The 22123-nt window shown below is 55.3% G+C and overlaps 6 protein-coding genes across 6 annotated transcripts; 2 read left to right on the forward strand and 4 right to left on the reverse strand.

Moving 5' to 3' along the window:
- Positions 1-428: 428 nt before the first annotated feature.
- Positions 429-5641, reverse strand: yme2 (putative RNA12 protein; the record flags this gene model as incomplete). The annotated part of the gene is made up of 10 exons (XM_001209474.1): positions 429-453; positions 509-564; positions 623-719; positions 1412-2086; positions 2349-2371; positions 2464-2516; positions 2564-2648; positions 3090-3625; positions 3677-5419; positions 5470-5641. The coding sequence occupies 10 exons, from the start codon at positions 5639-5641 to the stop codon at positions 429-431; spliced, it is 3465 nt and encodes a 1154-aa protein (XP_001209474.1).
- Positions 5642-5896: 255 nt separating this feature from the next.
- On the forward strand, positions 5897-7521 carry ATEG_10173 (EMI1 family protein; the record flags this gene model as incomplete). The annotated part of the gene is made up of 3 exons (XM_001209475.1): positions 5897-6526; positions 6572-6607; positions 6919-7521. The coding sequence occupies 3 exons, from the start codon at positions 5897-5899 to the stop codon at positions 7519-7521; spliced, it is 1269 nt and encodes a 422-aa protein (XP_001209475.1).
- A 359-nt stretch (positions 7522-7880) lies between these two features.
- On the reverse strand, positions 7881-14353 carry ATEG_10174 (glutamate synthase (NADH); the record flags this gene model as incomplete). The annotated part of the gene is made up of 4 exons (XM_001209476.1): positions 7881-8414; positions 8503-10690; positions 10741-14127; positions 14178-14353. 4 exons carry the CDS (start codon positions 14351-14353, stop codon positions 7881-7883), a joined length of 6285 nt encoding a protein of 2094 aa, XP_001209476.1.
- A 3917-nt stretch (positions 14354-18270) lies between these two features.
- ATEG_10175 (uncharacterized protein) lies at positions 18271-19392 on the forward strand (the record flags this gene model as incomplete). The annotated part of the gene is made up of 2 exons (XM_001209477.1): positions 18271-18303; positions 18355-19392. The coding sequence occupies 2 exons, from the start codon at positions 18271-18273 to the stop codon at positions 19390-19392; spliced, it is 1071 nt and encodes a 356-aa protein (XP_001209477.1).
- A 331-nt stretch (positions 19393-19723) lies between these two features.
- Positions 19724-20445, reverse strand: ATEG_10176 (SNARE domain- containing protein; the record flags this gene model as incomplete). The annotated part of the gene is made up of 4 exons (XM_001209478.1): positions 19724-19927; positions 20010-20103; positions 20171-20386; positions 20435-20445. 4 exons carry the CDS (start codon positions 20443-20445, stop codon positions 19724-19726), a joined length of 525 nt encoding a protein of 174 aa, XP_001209478.1.
- A 745-nt stretch (positions 20446-21190) lies between these two features.
- On the reverse strand, positions 21191-21665 carry ATEG_10177 (histone H2A.Z-specific chaperone CHZ1; the record flags this gene model as incomplete). The annotated part of the gene is made up of 2 exons (XM_001209479.1): positions 21191-21381; positions 21521-21665. The coding sequence occupies 2 exons, from the start codon at positions 21663-21665 to the stop codon at positions 21191-21193; spliced, it is 336 nt and encodes a 111-aa protein (XP_001209479.1).
- Between the last annotated feature and the right edge of the window lie 458 nt (positions 21666-22123).

Genomic DNA, 22123 nt, shown 5'->3' on the forward strand with positions numbered 1-22123 from the left:
ATACCTTATGAAGATTCAGGCCCAGTGCGCCACAGCTGAAAACACCTGGACGGTGGAATCGGCACTCGTGAAAGCCTGGACTGCGGCATTGCGCTGTTCGCTGATCATACTGGCCCGCATGGCGACCAACCGCAGACTCAATGCATCCGCAAACATTTCCACTATCACAAGACAAACGGCCACCGGGCCAACATGAAGAATCGCGTCTATGAAGCGTTTTGGCCGGAGCCTTTGCACGTCGACATGATCAATAGTTGGAAAGAGACTATCGGTGGCATTAACCCTACCGCGGGTCTGGCGGTTGATATCAGGACATCTTTCAAATACGTCCAGAACCGGATTTTTTGTTAGGCTCCTTCTCGATTGCCCAGACAGGAAGGATAGATATGGGCAACTTCGAGGGGTTCACCCGCCTTGGTGAGGATTCATCAGGTTGGTGTCACGTTCCAAAACCTAGGAGCTAGTTAGTAATGCTTAGGATGAGAGGTTAGAGCTCTAGTAGACTTACAATCTAGGGGGCTGTCTTCGCTGATATTTCTTAGCCTTGGGCCTCATCGTCTGCCCCTGCATTAAATGTTAACTGATATGGTCAACTACCAGGGATTTAATACGATAAACTTACAGTTTCTCGCAACAGACACAGCGATAATCTGGCGGGGTGGCGGACGCCCTTTGGACGGAATCGGGCTTCGGCGTACCGGCGTGAAGGCGCACGACACCTGTCTTTGGGCGCGGCTTGGCGGCCTTATTTCGATGGGTTTTCGCCTGGCGGCCACTCAATGACGGCGTCGGCCTCCGACCCCTGGGACGCATCCACAGTTTGAATCCGGGGGCGGGGCCCAGGCTGAGGGAACCTTTGGTCCGCCGTGAGTGCAGACCGGCCGGACGTCTGTATGTTCACCACCGTGGCGCCTCCTGGTGGCTTTGGGCCTCCTCGCTTGGGCTTCAGCCCCGCCACGGTGATGATGCGGAGGAAGGCCTCCCGATGGAACGCCCGGCTTTCGGCCGTGTGCGTCAGCTCGATGGTGGTGACCGCCAGCGGTGGGATTTCTTTGCCAATATGCACCCACACCTGGGCTCGGTATGGAGGCATACTTAAAATGCTCCTGATACCTCTGCCCAGGAGCTGCTTGGCCAGGCAGATCTCGAGTTCAGCTTCTTGCTGGTGGAATAGCGATCCCGAGGGATCCTTCCGCGTATCCCCCTGGACATGGCCCTCTAGCCGGCCCCGCAGAGTGTCGACAGTATCCACGCCGGGCCACTTAAGGCCCACATCAACTGTCGTTTTCGATCGCCCGTAGAAGGTAATCAAGGTCAGTGCATTTCCGAACCGCCGCACAATCTCCTTCGCCCATGTGATCAGGACCCCCGAGGGGCAGACCACCAAGGTGAGTTTCCAGATATGGCCTACGGAGGCAGATGGAGGAAGTGGGAGAGCCCCCGCAGAGTGCATGTCTTATCCGCCAGTCGGACTCTCAGCGGATTTGCGGTGATATTCAGGTCTCCGCTTGGTTGATTCCGGAAGGTATCAACCTTGCCCTCGTAGTAGGCCACCGAGGTCGGCTCATACAGGTCCTTATAGGACCGGTAAGAGATGTTGAGAAGGGTTTGATAATACCCTTTCTCAATCAGACGCTCGAACGCCGATTTGGACCAGGCTGCTTCCCCGGCTGGTGTAAAAACAGGGGGTGACAACTGCTTGTGGTCACCCACTAGAAGGACACGGACATCTTCCCTCAGCTGTCCAAGACCATGGAAGAGATCTGGGTCACGGAAAAAGCTCGCTTCGTTAAATATGACGAATTGCGGGTTGAAATTGCGCCGCAGTATCTCCTTCACATTGAAGGGCAAGGTGACGACGACTTGGACATCTGCCATGACGCGATCGATCAGCTCGCGCCGCTGTTTATTGTAAAGACGGAGCTGATCTTTGTTCATGTCCAACCGTCCGGAATCCTTGATCTTTTGGATTCCTTTAAGGAATTGCCCGTATTGACTTGGGTTTTGGTTGATGAGAGCGACAACCTTGTCAATGTCGTCATGAAATCCATGGACATCGGCGAAAAGTCGAGCTTCCGTATCCGCTCTGCGGGTTGATGTATGAGCAGGGGCATGAAGATCAGCTCATGGTCATTTCGGGCACGCCAGCCCAACGGTACATGGCAGTGGGGAGATGCGTAGCTTCACGGCTCTTTGGCGCTGCGCATGTGGGAGTGATTCACTCCATCCGGGTTCAACGGCGATGTCAAGGCGGTGGGATCGAAAAGGGAAACCCGAACTTTCTTGCCGCTTCCTTGAAACTGCATCTTGCCACGGAGTCATGGACACAGGTGCATCTGACGGCGTACTGTGAAAGTGTTTCCTGTCCATCCTGTGCAGTCGTTAGCGTGCAGTTCGTCAAAAGCTGGGTCGATCAAACGCCGATCCAGCACTTCAACGCAGCAGGGCAAGTCAGAAGCTTACGCAGGTGTAGGATGTTGAGACTTTGACCGCTACGCTAGAAGACCAACTCCTTTCTAGGTACAGCAGTCTAACAGAGCATGTATACGGTGGCCTCTCTCACTCGTCCAGCAGGCATAGCGCAGTGGGCTGTCAGCCACAGTGTGACGAGGATCTAGCCATCCAACAAGTGATAACGAGCGTAGTAGCTAGCAGCTGTTAGTTTAAGACTCCTCATCAAGAAAAGAAACAGTGTACCTGCTATAAGAGTTTGTTGTATTGCCAGGTATGCGTCACCCAGCCTTTGTCGACGGTGGACATGGGTCCTTTGCATTCTGAACCTGCTGACTTCGATAAGTCGTTGAGGTGTGTAGTGCAGGAGATGAAGTTTGGAGATGAAGTCTGGGGTCCAGTCAGTAGCTTTATACCTTGGATTGCCCGATCAAGTGAAAGGCTGAAGAAAAGGTGCTAGTTAATCCAGGAATCGTATTAACCGGTCGTTCATCGTCTACCATTCTCTAGTCGTCTGTCCAGTCACTAAGACCCTCAGTGATGATGCATTCCTTGCATAGAGATGGGTTTGATTGTACCGCATAGTCAATATAGAACATTCAATGTACAGCTCCAATCACTCAGTTTTCGCTCAGAACCTTCTGCAGCACTGCACTCTCGCTCTCATACTGACGGATTTTGTTCTGTGACTTGTATACCTTATCCAACAGCCACTGAATGCGCCACCGCAGCTCATACGGTTGCTTGGGCAGGCCGCCCAGCAGACGCAGCTCCTCCTCATGTTTTCCAATGCTCTTGTTTTCTTTGGCAATCAGCTGAGACAAGATCTCCAGGTCCAAACGACTGCTGAGCGTCTTGTTCTCTGTCAGGCGTTTGAATACCGTGCGGTAGACCGGTTTCCCGGGCTTGACAGCCTCAGGGCATCCGTTGGTGGAGACGATGGAAATCAGTTCGGCTTGTTCCAGTGCGCGGAGGGTGGCCTCGCCATTCTCCTTGAACAGATCCGAGAGAAGGACCTGGTTGTAAGGTATCGAGCCGTGCTTTGCCTTTGCCAGGGTCTTGATCAGATGCCAGGCTTGTTCGTGCGTCCATGCAGTAGATGAAGCGCCTCCGTCGAGGATGAACATTTTCAGGATTTCCGATGCGGACTGCTCGATTATCCGGTTTACCGCCGCTGAAATTCATTAGTATTTGCTTTTAACGATGCTTCTTCAACATCACTCACCTTCTGGTGTTTCGCCAGCTTCGATACGATGGGCCATGAATTCAAGATCAGTCACACGACCGCCGAGAATCTCGATACAACTGTCCAGACCAGCCAGATCTCCTCTCTTTTCCGCCTGTTGATCTTCACCCTTCGACTCGCCAGCGAGATGGCTGAGGACAAACCGTCGAGCCACATCCAAGGAACAGTCGCCCAGAGAGATTGTCCGGAAGACCGCGTTGGGCAAGGCTTTGCTGAGCGGTTTGGCGAAAGAAACATCGGTCGTCAGGAAAATCACATGAGCGATATTTCCGGTCGTCAGACCCGCTGCCCACTCGGTGATCTTCTCGTAAACCACATTATCCTCGGACGCATTGTGCAGGAAGTTGTCGATGATGACCACCGGTCGTTGCTCGGGGTGGGCCTCCAGATACTCCTCGTCAGTCAAACTCGCATCTTTATCACTCTTCCTCCGGTTCTCCAACGTGATCTGCTTCAGAGCCGTCGCGGTGTTCTGCCAGATATTGCTCAGCTGCGCATCCAGCGTCTCCGAGAACCCAGCCTTGGTGCCAATCATGCCCTGTGCGGCCAGATCGACGAAACTGCTGATGCTGTTCATCCACGAAAATACCGGACGATAGCCGACCTGACTGGCGGCGCGGGCGATCTTGGCCGTATCGCCCCGCGCATCCTGGATCTGCTTGCAGTCGATGACGACCTTGTATTTGTACGGCGCGAGCGCCTGATTCATCACGAGCTCTCGCTTCCCCGAGCCACGAGGACCCTGAATAACAATAAATGTCTCCGCATTCTCTGTCAGCCACGACTGCAACTGGGAGATATCACCCTGACGATCCTCCCAGATGGCCGTCAGTCCGCGCGGGTCCGGAGCGCGGTGCCCAAACCCGATGATGTTCGCCTTGTCGAACTGTCTCCGGATCCACTTCAGCGCCGTGTTCTCCTCCGCCTGGAGGGTGGCCTTGATCTTGAGCTTGATGAAGAAGGTGCGGATGGGATCGAAGACCGTGACCGTGATGGCGGCGATGAGCGCCGCAATGGCGGGGATCACAATCCGCGGATGGTTCAAGATCCAGTCCTTGATCATCGAGAGCTTGATCTTTCGCTCATACTTGATCTTCACCCGGGTGCCAAACTTGCCGCCGCCCTGGCTCTCCGAGCACGTGAACCCGTGCATGCAGTTCTTCGCCATGACGGCATACCGCGGGCGCGTGAACTCCACAAAGGCATAGTGCGGGCTGACCTTGGAGTCGGCTGGTTGTTTTTCAATATCTCGGAGCTTGCCATAGCTGCGGAATAGGGAGTACAGCGTCTCGGTCGTTAGAATGTCCGCCGCGCCATCCGCGGAGGCCGGATGGAACTCCACCTTCAGTCGTTGGCTTGGGATGCGATACAAGTCTTCGATCCAGGGCCTTCCCAGGACGCGAGCGACGGAAACCTCCTGAAACGGGTTGAACCACGGCCGAATGGGATGCGCCGCCAGATTCTCGCGTATGGCGGCTTCCACGTCGGAGTCGGAGACCCCGGTCTGGCGGGCGTATCGGACAAAGGCACCGCCTTCGCGGAAACGGGGGACGACTTCCTGTATTTTTAGATCAAGGGCTTTTGGGAAGATGCGGTTGATGATCCGCAGAGGGTCGGAGGCGGCGAGATGCGGCCGGTCGATGCGCTTGAGCGCTTCTTCGTAGGACCGATTACCTTGTAGGGGGCCTTGCAGGATCCACTGCAGTTTAGATGGAAAGATGTCTGGCACGTTAGATGCGCATAATGGATGGTCCTGGTGTGCGTATACTCACTATTGACGAAAAGGAGTCCCTCGTCATGGCGCAATTCGATATGACCGGTCTCCAGACAGGAAGCATGTGATGCGGTGGTGAGTTGGGCTCTGTGGATTCGGGTCGTAGAGACTGCACGTAGGGCCGTCCAGCGGCCTGGAATCGCTGCCGGAAACAGCGCTCGCCGGATCATGTTTAGGACATGGTGTGATGGAAGTTGTAGAGGATGTTGTGAGAAAGTGACTTATGGAATGCGGAGGTAATGACGTAGCTGAGTGTACCGCTGTGACGGATTAATGACAGCATACCATAACGTGGTGTATAGAATACTGTAATGGTCTGTATGCGGGAAATTTACACCTCCGCCCGTTTTGTCCGTCGCATCTCAACTTCATCTTCAACTTCATCCATAAGGTCCATCCTCCATTTATTCCCCGCAGACATCACCATGGGCTGGTGGTCGCGCTCCTCAGCAACGGGCGACGCCCCCGCGCAACCCTCACAACCCACGCAACAACCCCCAACGCCCTCCCCAGATCCCACACCCCAACCTCCGCGGACGCTATCCCGCGAAGAACAAGCAGACCTCGAATTCAAACAGCTTCTCGCCAGTCTCGAAGGCGACATCAACCGCGGCAATCCATCCACATCCAAAACTACCCCTCCCACCGATTCTTCCACACCGCAATCCCAATCCCAGTCCCAATCCGCACCGCAACCACACTCCATCGCCCCCGACTCCCTCTACCCGGACACCATGTCCTGCCGCTCGGCGTTCGACTACGCCTTCTTCTGCCAGTCGTTCGGCGGGCAGTTCGTGAACGTGTACCGGTACGGCGAGCTGCGGTCGTGCAGCGAGCACTGGGACAATTTCTGGCTGTGCATGAAGACGCGCACGTGGTCGGAGGAATCGAAGAAGAAGGCGATCCGTGACCACAACCGCAAGAAGGCGATCAAGTACAAGACCGGGCCGAGTAGTGAGGATGTGTGGGACTTGCGCATGCAGCCGGTGCAGAATGCATTCCAGGGGGATTTTGCTGCGCTCGAGAGGGAGATGCAGGAGGAGGAGGCTAGGGGTGTATGATAGGGGTTGTTGGGGTAGATACCATGTACTATATTTTAGACTAACGAATCTTTCAGAGCTTTTCTTTGTGGCCGGGTATGTATAATGCAGAGCTAAGCGTGGATCGTCTGATCTAGACCGCAGAGACATGTCCACCTTGGTCAAGTTCTCAATGTCCATTGTCCCGATATAAAGGAACTCTCCTTCGCATCTATATAGACAAAAGGATAACTCTCTCTATCCCGGAACTTCCCTCTCTTTATCTCGACAATGCCCTTTGTCCAGGACCTCCAGCAAGACTGCACAGCATATAAAAGCAGCCAGAATGCACTCACAGCGATCTATATTCTACATTCACCCGGAGTCCTTTCCTCTACAACAAATCTACCTTACAAACCTACAAACAGCACACAGGTACCTATCTATACACACTCAATAAGACCATAATGAACTGCCTCTCCACTCTCCTCTTCTACATCTTCCCCCGTCAATCCCCTCCTACCACCCATCCATACAAACCCTTTCCCGAAGACAATTCACCCGAAAAAGCCGACCCCCCAATCGCCCTCCTCTCCCTGCCTCATCCCCGTCCCAAAAAGCACAAACGCGTGCACTTCGGCCCCACGGCAGACATCCCGCCCCGCCGCCTCTCCTCCTCGTCGACTTCCTCCCTCGACACCAACGACACCAACATCATCCTCCCGCACCGCCGCAACATCCGCCGGCGCTCCATTATGAAGCCGCCCACGGCCCTGGACCAGGAGATGGTGTTCCGGAATACGTGTCGGATGGTGGCGGTTGCGGAGCAGCGGCTGGAGATGAGCTACCACCACATAATGCGCGGCGGCGGGGATCTCGAAGCTGTGCTTGTGGAGGAGGAGTGTATGCTCTTTGATGATGCAAGGGGATCGGCGGCGTTACAGGGCGCTATGCCGCGAGTGCAGACGTTACGGCGGGTAGGTGGACAGCGGCGGAGGTTGAGGAAGAAGTGGGTTCATCGGAAGATGTGATTGTTTTTTGGTAGAGGTTTGCTGCTGCATGGGAGAGAGATGTCATATACCTACGGAGTACGCTATGAAAGGCAAATACTGCAAGTCTAACGGATGAATTGGAATATGTACACGCAATGGCAAACGCTCCGACACCGTGCATCAGAAACATCGCTGGAACAATAAAATCACCAAAAAGACAGGCTGCAGATCGACATCGACAGGAAAAACAATAGCGGAAAAGATAACACCCCCCACAAATTTTGGTCGACCATAATCGTGATAGATACAATCACTCCTTAGCCCCGATCCAACCAACTTTTGTATTCATCAACGTAAGAACTCATGCCGTCGTAAGACACCGCTGGAGCCAGTCCAGCTTAGGCAGAGACGGTCTGCGCAGTCTGCGGCACCGCATCAATAGCTGGCCGCCGCACAATACCACCGGTCACCGGCAGCCCAGAGCTGGTACCCATCAAGAACGAGTCGACTTCGCGCGCACATTGACGACCCTCGTTGATACCCCACACGATCAGCGACTGGCCGCGGCGGCAGTCACCGGCCGCAAACACGCCCGGAACGTTGGACGAGTAGTGGCCCGGGGGCGTCTTGACGTTCTTGCGGGCATCCCGCTCAATTTCCTCGCCCAGAAGGCGGTCCTCCGGGCCAAGGAAGCCCATGGACAGGAGAACCAGGTCGGCCGGGAAGAACTGCTCGCTACCCTCAACGGTCTTCATGTCCCAGCCGCCCGAAGCGCTCTTGGTCCACTCAACCCGAACAGTGTTGATGCCCTTCACGCGGCCATTGCCGTCGTCGACAAACTCCTTAGACATAACACAGTACTCGCGAGGATCCCTGCCCATGTGCGTCTTGACCTCAGAGTGACCGTAGTCGACACGGTAGATACGGGGCCACTGCGGCCACGGGTTGTCACGAGCACGCTCTGGGGGGAGGCTGAGGCAGAAGCTCGAAGTTGACCACAGACTTAGCTCCATGACGCACAGAGGTACCAATGCAGTCGTTACCGGTGTCACCACCACCAATAACCACCACATGCTTGTCCTTGGCCGAGATGTAGGCGTTGTCCGCAAGTTCCGAGTCCAGCAGGGACTTGGTGTTGCGATGCAAGAACTCCATGGCGAAATGCACTCCCTCAAGCTCACGGCCAGGCACCTTGAGGTCACGGGCCACAGTAGCACCAGTAGCAATGATGACAGCGTCGTTGGATTGGCGCAGAGATTGCAGCGAGACCTCACTGTCAGGTCCAACGGCGGTGTTGGTGACGAACTTGATGCCTTCCGCAGCCATCAAGTCCACACGGCGCTGCACCACCTTCTTGTCGAGCTTCATGTTGGGAATACCATACATGAGTAGACCACCAATACGATCAGCACGCTCGTAAACGGTGACAGAGTGACCGGCGCGGTTGAGCTGGTCAGCCGCAGCAAGACCCGCGGGGCCGGATCCGATGATAGCAACGGTCTTGCCTGTGCGAGTCTGGGGCGGGCGAGGAACCATCCAGCCCATTTCGAAACCACGGTCGATGATGGCACACTCGATAGACTTGATACCCACAGGGTCTTCGTTGATACCAAGGACGCAGGCACCTTCGCAAGGAGCGGGGCAGACACGACCAGTGAACTCGGGGAAGTTGTTGGTCATGAGCAGACGGTTGAGGGCATCCTGCCATTGATTTTGGAATACCAATTCGTTCCATTTAGGGATGATGTTGGAGATCGGGCATCCAGTGTCCGACTGGCAGAAAGGCACACCGCAGTCCATGCAACGAGCCGACTGGTACTTCAGCTCGTCTTCCGTGAGACGGCTGTTCAGCTCGGCCCAGTCGCGGGTACGGGTGGCAGGGTTGCGGTACTTCTCACTGCGGCGGCTGTACTTCATGAAACCTCTGGTCTTGTCGAGGATCAGGGCAGAGCGCTTCTTCTCCGTCTTGGAGTCGCTGATGCTGTCCTCGATATCCAGCATCTCGGCCTTCTTATCACCATCGGCCTTGGGCTTCTCAGCCTTGGCCGGAGTGCTGGGGAGCTGAGGGAGAGAGAACTCGGCCTTCTTGGCAGCCTCGGCCTTGCGAGCGTCCTCCTCCAGGATGCGCTTGTAGTCGGTAGGCAGAACCTTGACGAAGTGGGGAAGGGCGCGAGTGAAGTCAAGGAGGATACGCGCAGCCAGCTCCGATCCGGTGTAGTGGTGGTGGTCCTCAATCAGACCGCGGACGAAAGCAATCTCAGCGGGATCCTCAAGTCCACTAACTTCCACCATCTCCATGTTGACCTTGGAGTGGAAGTCTTGGTTCATATCCAGGATGTAGGCGATACCACCAGACATACCGGCAGCAAAGTTACGGCCAGTGGAGCCGAGAACCAGGACACGACCGCCAGTCATGTACTCACAACCATGGTCACCAACACCTTCCACCACGGCCGTGGCACCAGAGTTACGGACAGCGAAACGCTCAGCAGCCACACCGCGGAAGTAACAAGTACCACGAGTAGCACCGTAAAGACAGGTGTTACCGACGATGACGTTCTCTTCAGCCTTGAAAGCAGCGCCACGAGGGGGATAGACGATGAGACGACCTCCAGACAGACCCTTACCGACATAGTCATTGGCGTCACCTTCCAGCTCCAGGGTGATACCAGGGGCCAGATAAGCACCGAAGGACTGACCGGCGGATCCCTTAATGTTGGCGTGGATGGTGTCCTGAGGCAGGCCTTCGCCACCATAGCGACGGCTGACCTGGTAAGACAGAGTAGCACCCAGGCCACGGTCGGTGTTTACGATGTCACACTCGATTCTGCAGGGAAGACCCTTCTCCAAAGCAAGCTCAGATTCAGCAATGAGCTTGTTGTCAAGACGAGTGTGGAGACGGTGGTCCTGTTTGCGGACATTGTAGGTGGCCACACCCGGGCGAAGAGAGTGAGCCGGGGTGAGAATAAGAGAGAGGTCAATCTTCTCCTGCTTAGGGGTGCGGGCGTCGTCCCGGACCTTGAGAAGCTCGGCACGACCAACCATCTCGTTGATGGTGCGGATACCCAGCTTGGCCATGATAGCACGCAGCTCATTGGCGACATAGTAGAAGAAGTTGATGACGTGCTCGGGGGTACCCTGGAACTTCTTGCGGAGTTCAGGGTCCTGAGTGGCAATACCGACAGGGCAAGTGTTGAGATGGCATTTCCTATGTCTCGTTAGTGATATGTTTTCGTCAATTTCAAAGATCAAACATACCGCATCATAATACATCCCATAGCAATCAAAGGCGTAGTAGCGAAGCCAAACTCTTCAGCACCAAGCAGACAAGCAACAGCAATATCGCGGCCAGTACGAATCTGACCATCCGTCTGCACAATGACACGGCCACGGAGGTCGTTGAGGACAAGGGTCTGATGGGTTTCCGCAAGACCCAACTCCCAGGGAAGACCAGCGTACTTGATACCAGTCCAACGTGAAGCACCGGTACCACCATCGTGACCCGAGATCAGGATGTGGTCAGCCTTGGCCTTGGCGACACCAGAGGCGACAATACCCACGCCGACCTCCGACACGAGCTTGACGGAGACGCGGGCACGGGGGTTGGAGCACTTGAGATCGTAAATGAGCTGCTTCAGATCTTCGATGGAGTAGATGTCGTGGTGAGGAGGGGGAGAGATCAGACCGACACCGGGGGTCGAGTAACGGGTATGGGCAATAGGGCCGACGACCTTGTGACCCGGCAGCTCACCACCCTCACCAGGCTTCGCACCCTGAGCCATCTTGATCTGCAGCTCATCGGCATCAGCCAGGTAGTGCGAGGTCACACCGAAACGGCCAGACGCGATCTGCTTGATGGCGGAGCGCATAGTGTCTCCGTTCTCCATGCGCTTGCTCCGCTCGGGATCCTCACCACCTTCGCCGGTGTTGGACTTACCACCCAGACGGTTCATGGCGATGGCTAGGGTGGAGTGAGATTCCATAGAGATGGATCCGTAGGACATGGCACCGGTGACGAAACGGCGCACGATCTCGGTCCAGGGCTCAACCTGGTCGATAGGAATGGGGGTGCGCTGCTCAAAGTCAAAGTCGAGCATACCACGGAGGGTGCAGTTCTTGATCTGCTCATGCTCGGCCTTGGCGTAAGCCTCGTAGGACTTGTCGTTCTTTGTGCGCACGGCATCCTGTATGTTGGCAATGCTGACCGGGTCGTTGACGTGAGCCTCGCCTCCGTCACGCCAGTGGTATTCGCCAGACTCGGGGAGACCGGGAATGTCAACGATACCACGAGAGGGGTATCCGCGTTCGTGGAAGGCGAAGGCATCCTGCGCGATCAGCTCGAAGGTCAGACCGCGGATACGGCTGGCCGTTCCGGCAAAGCACCGGTCGATGACAGCATCGTCGATACCAAGGGCCTCGAAGATCTGGGCACCCTTGTAGGACTGCAGCGTCGAGATACCCATCTTACTCATGACCTTGAGAATACCACCGTCGCACGAGGCCTTGTAGTTCTCAATGACCTTCTCGTCGGGGAGCTGCTTCCGAATCAGCTTCTCCCGGTTCATCTTGAGGATGCACTCCATCGCGAGGTAGGGGTTGATAGCATCAGCACCATAACCAACCAGCACACACATATGGTGAACCTCACGAGCCTCAGCGGTCTCCACCACCAGGGCAGCGAGGGATCGCCACTTGTTGCGAACCAGATGGTGGTGAACCAGACCAGTGGCCAGCAGGGACGACACAGGGACGCGGTCAGCCGAGGTGGCACGGTCAGAAAGGACGATCACCTTGTCGCCATCTTGGATTGCCTCCGTGGTGGCATCGCAGATGGCATCGAGGGCCTCCAGATAGCCTGGGATACCCTTCTGCTTCTCAAAGGTAATGTCAATCGTCTTGACGGTCCAATCCTTGTGCACCTTGTTGACATTCTTCAGGGCATTGAACTCCGGAATGCTCAGGATGGGAGAGGGCAGAAGCAAACGGTGGCACTGGGAGGGCTCCATCTCCAGAAGGTTACCCTGAGGGCCAACATAGCACTCCAGGGACATGACCACGGCCTCACGAATGGGGTCAATCGGAGGGTTCGTGACCTGGGCAAACAGCTGGCGGAAATATTCGTAGAGGAGACGAGGTTGCTCGGCAATACACGCCAGAGGGGCATCGTTACCCATCGATCCGAGGGCTTCCTTGGAATCGGCGGCCATGGGACCGAGAAGCAGACTGACTTGTTCGAAAGAGTATCCGAAAGCCTTCAGGCGGGGGTCATTCTGGACAGTGGTCTCATCGAGCGCGTAGCTGAGGTCCACGTTCTCTTCCAAGAGCTTCTTATTGATGGCGGGAAGCTTCAGCAGCTCCTTCTCCAACCAACCCGCAAAGTCCTGGCGGTGGGCCACGGTCTGCTTCAGCTCCGTATCATCAATGATGCGCCCGGCCACAGTGTCGACCAGGAGCATCTTTCCGGGCTGGAGACGACCCTTCTGGATCACCCGCTCGGGGTCAATGGTCACCGCACCGACTTCGGACGCGCAAATGATGCGGTCGTCGTCGGTCACGTAGAAACGGCAGGGACGCAGACCGTTTCGGTCGAGGTTCGCACCGCAGTAGCGTCCGTCGGAGAAGGTGAAGAGGGCGGGACCATCCCACGGCTCCATCTGGCAAGCAGCCCACTCGTAAAAAGCGGCCTTGGCCGGGTCCATAGCCGGGTTATCCTGCCAGGCTTCGGGGATCATCAGCATGACGGCCTCGGGCAGCGAAAGGACTCCGTTGATCATCAGGAGTTCCAGGACGTTATCGAACGCTGCGGAGTCGGACCCGCCGTCCTCGACGATGGGGTACAGCGAGTCCAGCTCATCCCCGAAGATTTCCGACTTGAGCACACCTTCGCGGGCGCGCATCCAGTTCTTGTTTCCGCGCAGGGTGTTAATTTCACCGTTGTGAGCAGCCCACCGCAGCGGCTGAGCACGGTCCCAAGAGGGAAAGGTGTTGGTAGAGAAACGCGAGTGAACCAGAGCAAAGTGACCCTCGTAGTCCACATTCACCAAGTCGTGGTAGTACTCGTAGACCTGGACGGGGGCCAATTGACCCTTGTAGACAATGTTGCGGTTGCTCAGAGAGCACAGGTAGAACCAGTTGGCGAGACCGATGACATGGGTGGCCCGCTTGCGGAGAACATACAGCTGACGCTCGAACGTCCGCTCATCGAATTGCTCAGGGTCAGTGATTTCGGGCTTGTTCCCCTCGCCGTACGCCGACTTGAGGACGACGAACGGTTGCATGATGATGGGTTCCCGCGAGAGGGCGGCGGGACCGAGGATGGTCGAGTCGCGAGGGACCTCACGCCAACCCAGGACGCGCAGGCCGAGGGAGGTGGCGATCTCCTCGAACGTAGCGGTGGATTCCTTGAGCGACTCCTGGTCGGGCTTGAAGAACAAGTTTCCGACGGCATACTGACCCAAGGGCGGGAGGTCGACGCCGACTTCGCGAGCAAAGTTCTTGATGAAGAACTTGTGAGGGATGGAGGTCATGACACCGGCACCATCACCGTCTCGCGCGTCGGAGCCGACGGCACCACGATGGGTCATGTTGCAGAGCAGATTGCGAGCATCGGAGACGATCTTGTGGCTGGGCTTGCCCTTGATATGACTGAGCGAGAGTTAGTTGGCTTCAATCGCGAAAGGACAAGCGGAACGTACGCAGCAAAGCCTACACCACAGGCATCCTTTTCATATTCAGGGTCGTAGAGACCCTGCCGCTCGGGCAGGGTGTTGGCCCAGCCATAGCCCTGCTTGGGCTGGTACTCCGAATACTCGTTCGGTTTCTGCTCTTCCACTATAGATTGGCCATAGATTTCCTCCAAGTTCAGACCCATTCTTCCGCCACGGACGGACAGAGAACGGATAGGAAGATTTGGGGGGTGAGGCGGAGGGGTTTGTAGGGAGGATGAGGATCGCCGCGGAGAGCTTCGGGGCGGGGCGGTGATTCGCTAGGGAGAGAGGAGTATGCAGAGACAATCCGGGTCAACAACGCGGGTAAGGAGAGATGGAGAGAGATGACCCAGCGTGTGTCTCGAGAAGATGGAAGTGGGAGAGAGGAAGAGAAGAGAAGAAGAAGAAGAGGGAGGGGAGAAAAAAAAAGTTGGAGGGGGGAGGAAGAAGGAGGGGGAAATAGTAGCAGAAAAGGGTAGTAGGTAGAGCGGGACGACGGGAGGCAGAGGTCCGGGGCAATTCATTCACTTTCCACTCGCCAGCTCCGATGTACGGTAATGGTGATACACTAGGCTAAAAGAAAATCATCCAGTGCTGGGTAAGTGCTAGGTAAGCATGCTGGAGGAATAAATCGAGGGAGGACCAGATGGATTGTGGGGATCGACGAAACGGGACTACGGTCGTGGCAAATTATTGCATTGCTTGGGAGCGCCTTATGCGAAGGGGATAAATTATATTACCGAGGATTGAGGATTCTCGCGGATTTTCGCCTACATTAGGGGCCTACCTACTGAAGGCAGTGACTGAGGGAGCCTGCGGTTCCGTTTTGGGCAGCCAGAGAGCGTTTTCGGGATCCGTGGTTGAGTGGAATGGACTGCTCAGGGAACACGACACATTAAGGTGGTCTTTCTCCGTAGGAGGTAAGAATACGAAAGGACTTTCATTTCTATAAAATCGTAGAATGCAGAATAACTACTAGGTGGTCCTAGGTATTTAGGTATTATTGCTCCCCAGGAGAGAATTGAGAGACGGCCTCCCGGAGAGGAGAGAATCATCACGACGAGGACGAACAAGGTAAGCAGATAAGCCGGGAGTGGGCCAATGAGGAGGCAGGTTTTACAAGAAGATTAGCTTTCCACTACGTCAAGATCCAACCCGGTGGGGCTGGCTTAATTCTTTTTTTAAAAAAGAAATAACGGTATTTTGGTAATTTCCCGTTCTCGTTGCTCCACTCTAGTAGTCTGCCAGGTGCGAACTGTCGGTCTCTGTCGTTAGACTAGACACTAACAAGTAGTAATCGGCTGGATTCGCTTGGTCGGAGGTTGTCCCCAGGGACCACTCGTTGCCACTGATTTTCTCGATCACAAGGAAATCACCGCCGAATTGTTTTTACTCCGTCCATCTTCCACTAGTCCCTACGGAGTACATGCAGACCTCGGATAATAATCCTGGAGTGAAAAGAATATCACCTCCGTATGGAGTACTACCTACGTATAATTCTGTAGGTATAGCCTACCTAGGTAGTCTTACATTGTATTCTTCCTACAGAAACATCATCAAAAGTACCGATTTAGTCCCAACTGCCTGGGAGTGGGGCAGTGCAAGGATGCAGTGCTTATCCCCGACTCGGCTCCAACCAGGTGGTCGCCCGATGCTGAAGGCGCATACTCTCTCCACGCACGACCCAACTCGAAGTGGCCTCTGACCTGGAGGGTGAAAGGAAACTCACAACACGACCGCAGAATCGACTCTCCTCGATGGTCTTGGCAGGGACTGCGATGTGACTTGAATCAGTAAGGAGGACGGTCCGCCAAGGTTGATCCATACGTTCTCGCATTTCCTGCACTATCTACATACGGAGTATGTGCAGGAATTCGTCCTTACCGAGGACCCTCTGGCTGCCCACTCTCCAATTCACCCCCGAGATCGCTCTTCAGACAGGAATATACTCCGTCCTGGGTAGACGCTAGTGTGCACCCCGGCTGCACGCGAAGACGGTAGGCCACGCCACTCGATGCAGCAGCCAGTCAAGTGCGGATGGAAGGATGATGGATGTACAAGAGGTCACACTGGAACGAGCCTAACTGCATACCCCACGCTGTACGCTGTCGGACGATCACTAGTAGGGCACGTAGTTATTTATTTACGGTCGGGTGTCTTTAAGGCACTGTATGGGCCGTACCACAGACACAGATGGCTGTAATATTGGCATGCTCGGCTGGGTAAATTACTGGCACGGAGCAAACCACCCTCGTCCTCCATCCTCCATCGTCCGACTGTCCGCCCAGAAGCAGACAGCCAACCAGTTCCGACCTCCTTCCGACAACGGCCAAGTCTGCCGCGTCTCCCCCTGTCTTCCTCCCCTCCATCGTATTTCTTCCCTCCAGTCAATTGCTGACCCCTCCCCGGAGGACACGTTTCGTCCCCGATTTCGGGGCGGCCGAGCCGCATGAGTTTTGTCGGCTCATTTTTTGAGGTCATCTATCTCCGGGAGTACGGAGTACGTTTCCTTGTCCTTTTGTTCTTTTGCCCTTATATTATTATCATTATAGATCCATCTACCTAGTACCTATACATGTAAATATATCTGGATATCCCCATACTCCAGACTACTCCGCTCTATCCATATCATATGTACTCCGTACTCCATACCCATACCTTAGGTAGATACTCCGTAGTATCCTCATGGGCGGGCATCCACCCCCCGACCAATTAACCGTCTTGGCCCACGGACGGACCGGTGGTTCGCCGGAATCCAACATCCCGACCCTCTCCACCGATAAGAGCTTAATCGCATTAAGTGATGATAATAGGAATACATAAACCATTTGATTTCCAATCGCCCGCTCTCTATCGCTCTATCCTGTGTCGTCCCATACCTACTATGGAGTATACCAATTTACCAATTTCCGAGTAATCGGGATTGATTACTTTTTATTTTCTTCTTATTCTTTATGCAATTTTATTACAATCATTCCGTTCCTCCTAACATGGAGTCCCCCCGCCAAAGGACGAACTTACTACCCACGGAGTAAGTAGATCTACGGAGTAGATAGACTCGCAAACAACCTCCCTCTCGGCCGATGCATCTCCGAAGGATGCCCTCTTCCACCACGGATCGACGACAATAAAATAAATTACAGCCGACAAGTGAGTCACCGCTCCCGCCAGAACGTACGTCGTACGAGATCCTCCTCCCTGCAGCGATCCCGATGGCGGATGCAGCGTCACATGATCGAGCGGAGATGCCAACCCCGTCCGCGTCCGGATTCTCCCGATCCTCCTGTCCGCTTTGGGTTCACCGGACCATCCGCGGGCGCCTGCACCTCCTCGGGAACTCCCGGGATCTTTTCATCGTATTGACGATGGCTGTTGGAGAGGTTGGAGTCGCGCTGTCTTCCTTGTCGGCGAGGAGATCAGCTGGAGAGGGTCTGGCCGTCTGTGCCAATCACCAAGGATGATTTGTCTGTCGCCAGATCAGCTGTTTTGCTGGGATGGAGTGGGCTGGCGTCTACGTTGTTGACGTACGCTCTGGGTGGTTAGCTTACGGAGTACTTGGGCGGTATTCTGCACCTTGTCCAGTTGCCTAGGTAAGTGCCTGAACTGGCAGCATATTTATGCTGCCCAGTGGTAGACTGTTCCACAGACGTAGTCGACTGATCACTTGTATACTCAAGAGCATATCGGGTAAGTTAGAAGAATACCAGATATCTAGAATATAGATTCAAAAGAATATACTGAAGCAATTCAATCCCATCAAAATTTCCTTTAGACATTTCCATAGCATTGTACGCACAATGCTAAGTACTCTGTAGTAGAATGTTCTCCGCGTTCCGCGGAGCTTCCCAAACAGGAAACCAAGCTCACCTCAATGTTTTTCTCCGCCCTTCACCTCACAGCCCAACAGCAACCGACACACTCCAAAACTACCATACTCAACCTCTCGATTCCCTTTTAATTCCCCTCTACGCCACCTCATATATACAACCCCCGCGCACCCAGCAACCACCCCACAACAACAACAAACACCTCGAGTCCATGGACCACGCACCCCAGTAACAACTTCGCCCCAACCCCAACAATGCTCTCCCTCCCACTCATAACCCCCCGCGACGTACGTCCCCTCCCCTCCCCGTCCAACCCAACCCAACTAACCCACCCCCAGTCTCACGAGCTCTGGTTCGGCTCCTCCCACCCCTACCGCACCGCACAACAACCACCCGACACGCCCACCGCGACCTCACACCGCCGCTCCCACCAGCACAGCAACCATGCACGCCCCTCCCCAGCCGCAAGCAGCCTCTCCGCGCTTCTGCTCGAAGAGCGCGCCCTGCGCGTGCGCAAAACCAACATCGCCACGTTCGGCTACTCGTGGATCCGCCCCGCGGGCTGCGCAAAGACCATGCTCGGGATGAAGGAGGAAGAGGCCGAGCGGGCAGAGGCGATGGCCGCCGCCGCCGCGGAGGAGGCAGCTGCTGCGGCGGCCGCGGCGGCCGGCGGCGACACGGCGCTGGACGGGTTGGAGGAGACGGGGATGGAGCGCGATCTTGATGATGAGATTCCCGATGCGGACGCCGAGGGGCTGGTGGAGGAGGGCGAGGAGGGGCTCGAGGAGAGCGGCGAGGTCGATGAGGAGGGGTACATGGAGCGGGATTTGGACGAGGACATTCCCGAGGCGTTTCCGGATGAGTATGATGAGGAGGGTGAGGGGGAAGAAGAAGGGTTTGATGACCAGCGCGATCTGGATGACGATATTCCCAGCGCGGATGGCGGGTATGATGTCGACGACGAGGAGGATGACACCGGCATGGAGCGCGATCTGGACGACGACATCCCCGAGGCGGCGGAGGACCGCTCTGAGCAGGAGGACGAGTGGCAGCATACCGATACGGATGTGGAGTTTGACGACGAAGACGACGAGGTCAGTTTCTCGCGCGATGCCTTTGCGCAGAGCCTGCGCGCCAGCACCGCCAGCAGTCGCGGCTTGCCGCCGCCGCCGTCGATTCGTCGCGAGCGAGAGACCGAGGCGCAGCGGCGATTTCTTCAGCGCTGGAGCGGTGGCGGCGATGCGTTCGACTCGAGCAGCATGCTGGTTGATGAGGACGATCTGCGTGCGTCGATGACGAGCCAGGGCAGTCGACGGAGTGTGTTTGGGCGGTTTGCGCGTCGACGGACGGGGGGTCCAAGGGATAGCTTTGGCTAGGCTTCTGTCTTGCTGTTTTGTGCTGGGTTATGACTTGCATGTATTACTACAGATGGTGGCGTTGGTGTGGATTTGGGAGCATGGGTAAGGCGTATTATGTATAGTATTAGTTGCAGGTCGAGGTTATTAGACAGACAAGTGTATGCATATGCATCGTCATTCTATCTAATCAGCATTATTATATACAGTACATTGTACAGTCGCCCACGACAAGATGAAGTAACGAGGCATCCGAACGCGAGTAAAGCCTCGCACACGAACCCCAAATCCAACGCCAAACACCCGTCAACATGCCAGCGCATCTTCAATATCAATCTTATGCCACGCGAAGCTAGCTCACCCAAACATAAAAGAACAGCATAAACACCGCCGCAAAGAAAAGCAACCAAACCCGCCAGCCGACGCCTGTCCGCTCCGCCATCCGCAGCATGCGGTTCATATTCCCCCGTATCCGCATCCGCGTATTATCAAACGTATCATTCAGGTCGTGGATGTGCGACGTATCGCGGATTTCCTCGCCGATCGCAAGGGTAATCTGTCCGTCGCGTCAGCCTACCCCAAACAAAAGCCCAGAAACGACAGCTGCAGCACAGCCAAGCACAATGCGGACAACTCACATCCTTCAGCATCTTCACCTTGGCCGTGATCCCCTCCACCTCGGCGTCATTCTGCGACTCGAGATGCGAAAGCACCGCGTCCGAGTAGTGGCCCCTATCATCCACCCACTTGTTAGCCATTGCAACCATCAGATTCCGTAGGGAGAAGGCAGGGGGCGTACTTTGCATTCGGCGTCGCAGCCCGATACCCGCCTCCGGGCGTCGACGACCCCCCGCTCATGTATCCATCGCCTGGATACGCGCCGTAGCTGTAGCCGGGCCCGGGGCCGGGGCCGCGACCGGGGGATTTGCTGGCGGGGCGCGAGTCGCCGCCGTAGGAGTCGAAAAGGGAGGAGGAGGCGCGGGGATCGCGCTGGTGCAGGGTGGACCGGGGGAAGCTGGGCTGTTAGATGTTGCTTGGATGGGGGGGTGGATGATGTGCGTACCGTGAGGCCATCCGGTCGGAACTGATTTAGAAGGATGGAAGAAGAAGAAGGTGCAGGTGTTGGTAGTATTAGTTGAGACGCATTGCGAGCGTAGGATCGGATTGATCTGAGTGAGTATTTGCGGTGTTGGGTGAGGTGAGGTTGTGCCGGCTGCGGAATCCCCAGACAAATGAAATGCGCCGGTGGTTGAGCGACACGGTGGCGGGTGCTCACGTGAATCCTACCTAGGCGCTTATTATGGATGGTTTGGGGTTTGAGAGTGATATTTAAATCGGATATTGGTGGGATTGGAAGAATTAGATTTACGTTTTGTTTGTAGTAGATTTGGGTGATCTGTTCTTGGTTGCGGTGCTGGAATATATCTTGAGCTCCTGGGGCCCAGTACTCGGACAGTATACCCCTTGTATGGCTTTATATAACGCTCAATATATGAACCCCAGTTCTTCCAATTGATAGACTTGTCTTGTTCTGCAGTAGGATAGCTTTTTAGATCTTCATGCCGCTGCACTCTACGACAGCATCACCAGATACAACATACAACATACAGCATACAACAACAAATCTACAGACACCGATGCCACAAGGTCAGGTACCGTAGTAACCAGTCCAGTCATAATGTATTCATAATACCGCAGAACGGCCGATCAAAGAAAACAAACCCATCCCTGCGCCAGTCTCTTCCCAATCGCGCATCCGTCCCAATGGCCCGCCTGCCCGCCTGTATAATCATAAACCATATCGACTTTTATACCGCGCTTAGTCGCGCATGTTATCATCATCGTCGTTGGGCTGGAACTCCTCGTCGTCATCTTCATCGTCGTCGTCGCCCTGGATCTTCTCGGCAGCCTCCTGGAAGTCGATGGTCTTGCCGCGAGTGCGTCGGCCGCCGGAGATGATGTTGTCGGCGGAGATGGGCTCGAGGTTGTCGCCGCCGTCCTCGTCGTCGTCTGTTGTTGTTAGGTTGGAGTTATGGATTGTTTAGGAGCAGAGCATACCCTCGGCCATCTGGAATCGTACGTTAGCTATGGAGTCATTGGGGAGGGACAGTCGGGGGTTATGTTTATGTATTTACCTCTTCATTCTCACTCTCTTCGCTCTCCTCGTCTTCATCCATGCTCATCTCGAGCGAGGGATCCTCGGTGGCCTTGCCCTTGCCCTTGTCGAAGGCGGCGGCGTCGGGGGCGTTGGCGGCGGCATCAGAGCCGAGAGTCGCGCGGTTGTTGTCGCCCATTGTGGATGAGGAGGGTAGGAAGTGGGGGTAGAGTAGATTAGTAGGAAAGAGGGAAGTAAGATGTAGATGCGAAAGGTAAATGCGAGATCTGGGGAAGGATTTAAGCAATACGGAGGAGGTGAGCTGCTTCACGAGCACCAAACTCGTCGCAAGGGATGATTGGCGGAGCAGGGGCTGCTCCCGTGACTGTCTGAGCCCTGCATCATAACAAACATGCCACTGCTTTGGTTAGTTTCTATTCTATATTGTTTATTTGAGATGGTTCCTGTACGGAGTATAATGCTACTCGATTGACAAGATTAGCCTTGATATATTTACACAGACGGACTGGTGGTGGGAAGAGTGCCTGGCGCATTGAGCTGTTTGCCCAGGTGGGAATGGCGGTAGGGCTCACTGCAGACTCGTGGTTGGTTCCTATAGCGACGGATAGATTAAGTACATACTGAGTAGGGTCTATG

The sequence above is a fragment of the Aspergillus terreus genome, genomic scaffold (genome assembly GCF_000149615.1).
Source record: "Aspergillus terreus NIH2624 scaffold_16 genomic scaffold, whole genome shotgun sequence".
In the NCBI taxonomy this organism is placed as follows: domain Eukaryota; kingdom Fungi; phylum Ascomycota; class Eurotiomycetes; order Eurotiales; family Aspergillaceae; genus Aspergillus; species Aspergillus terreus.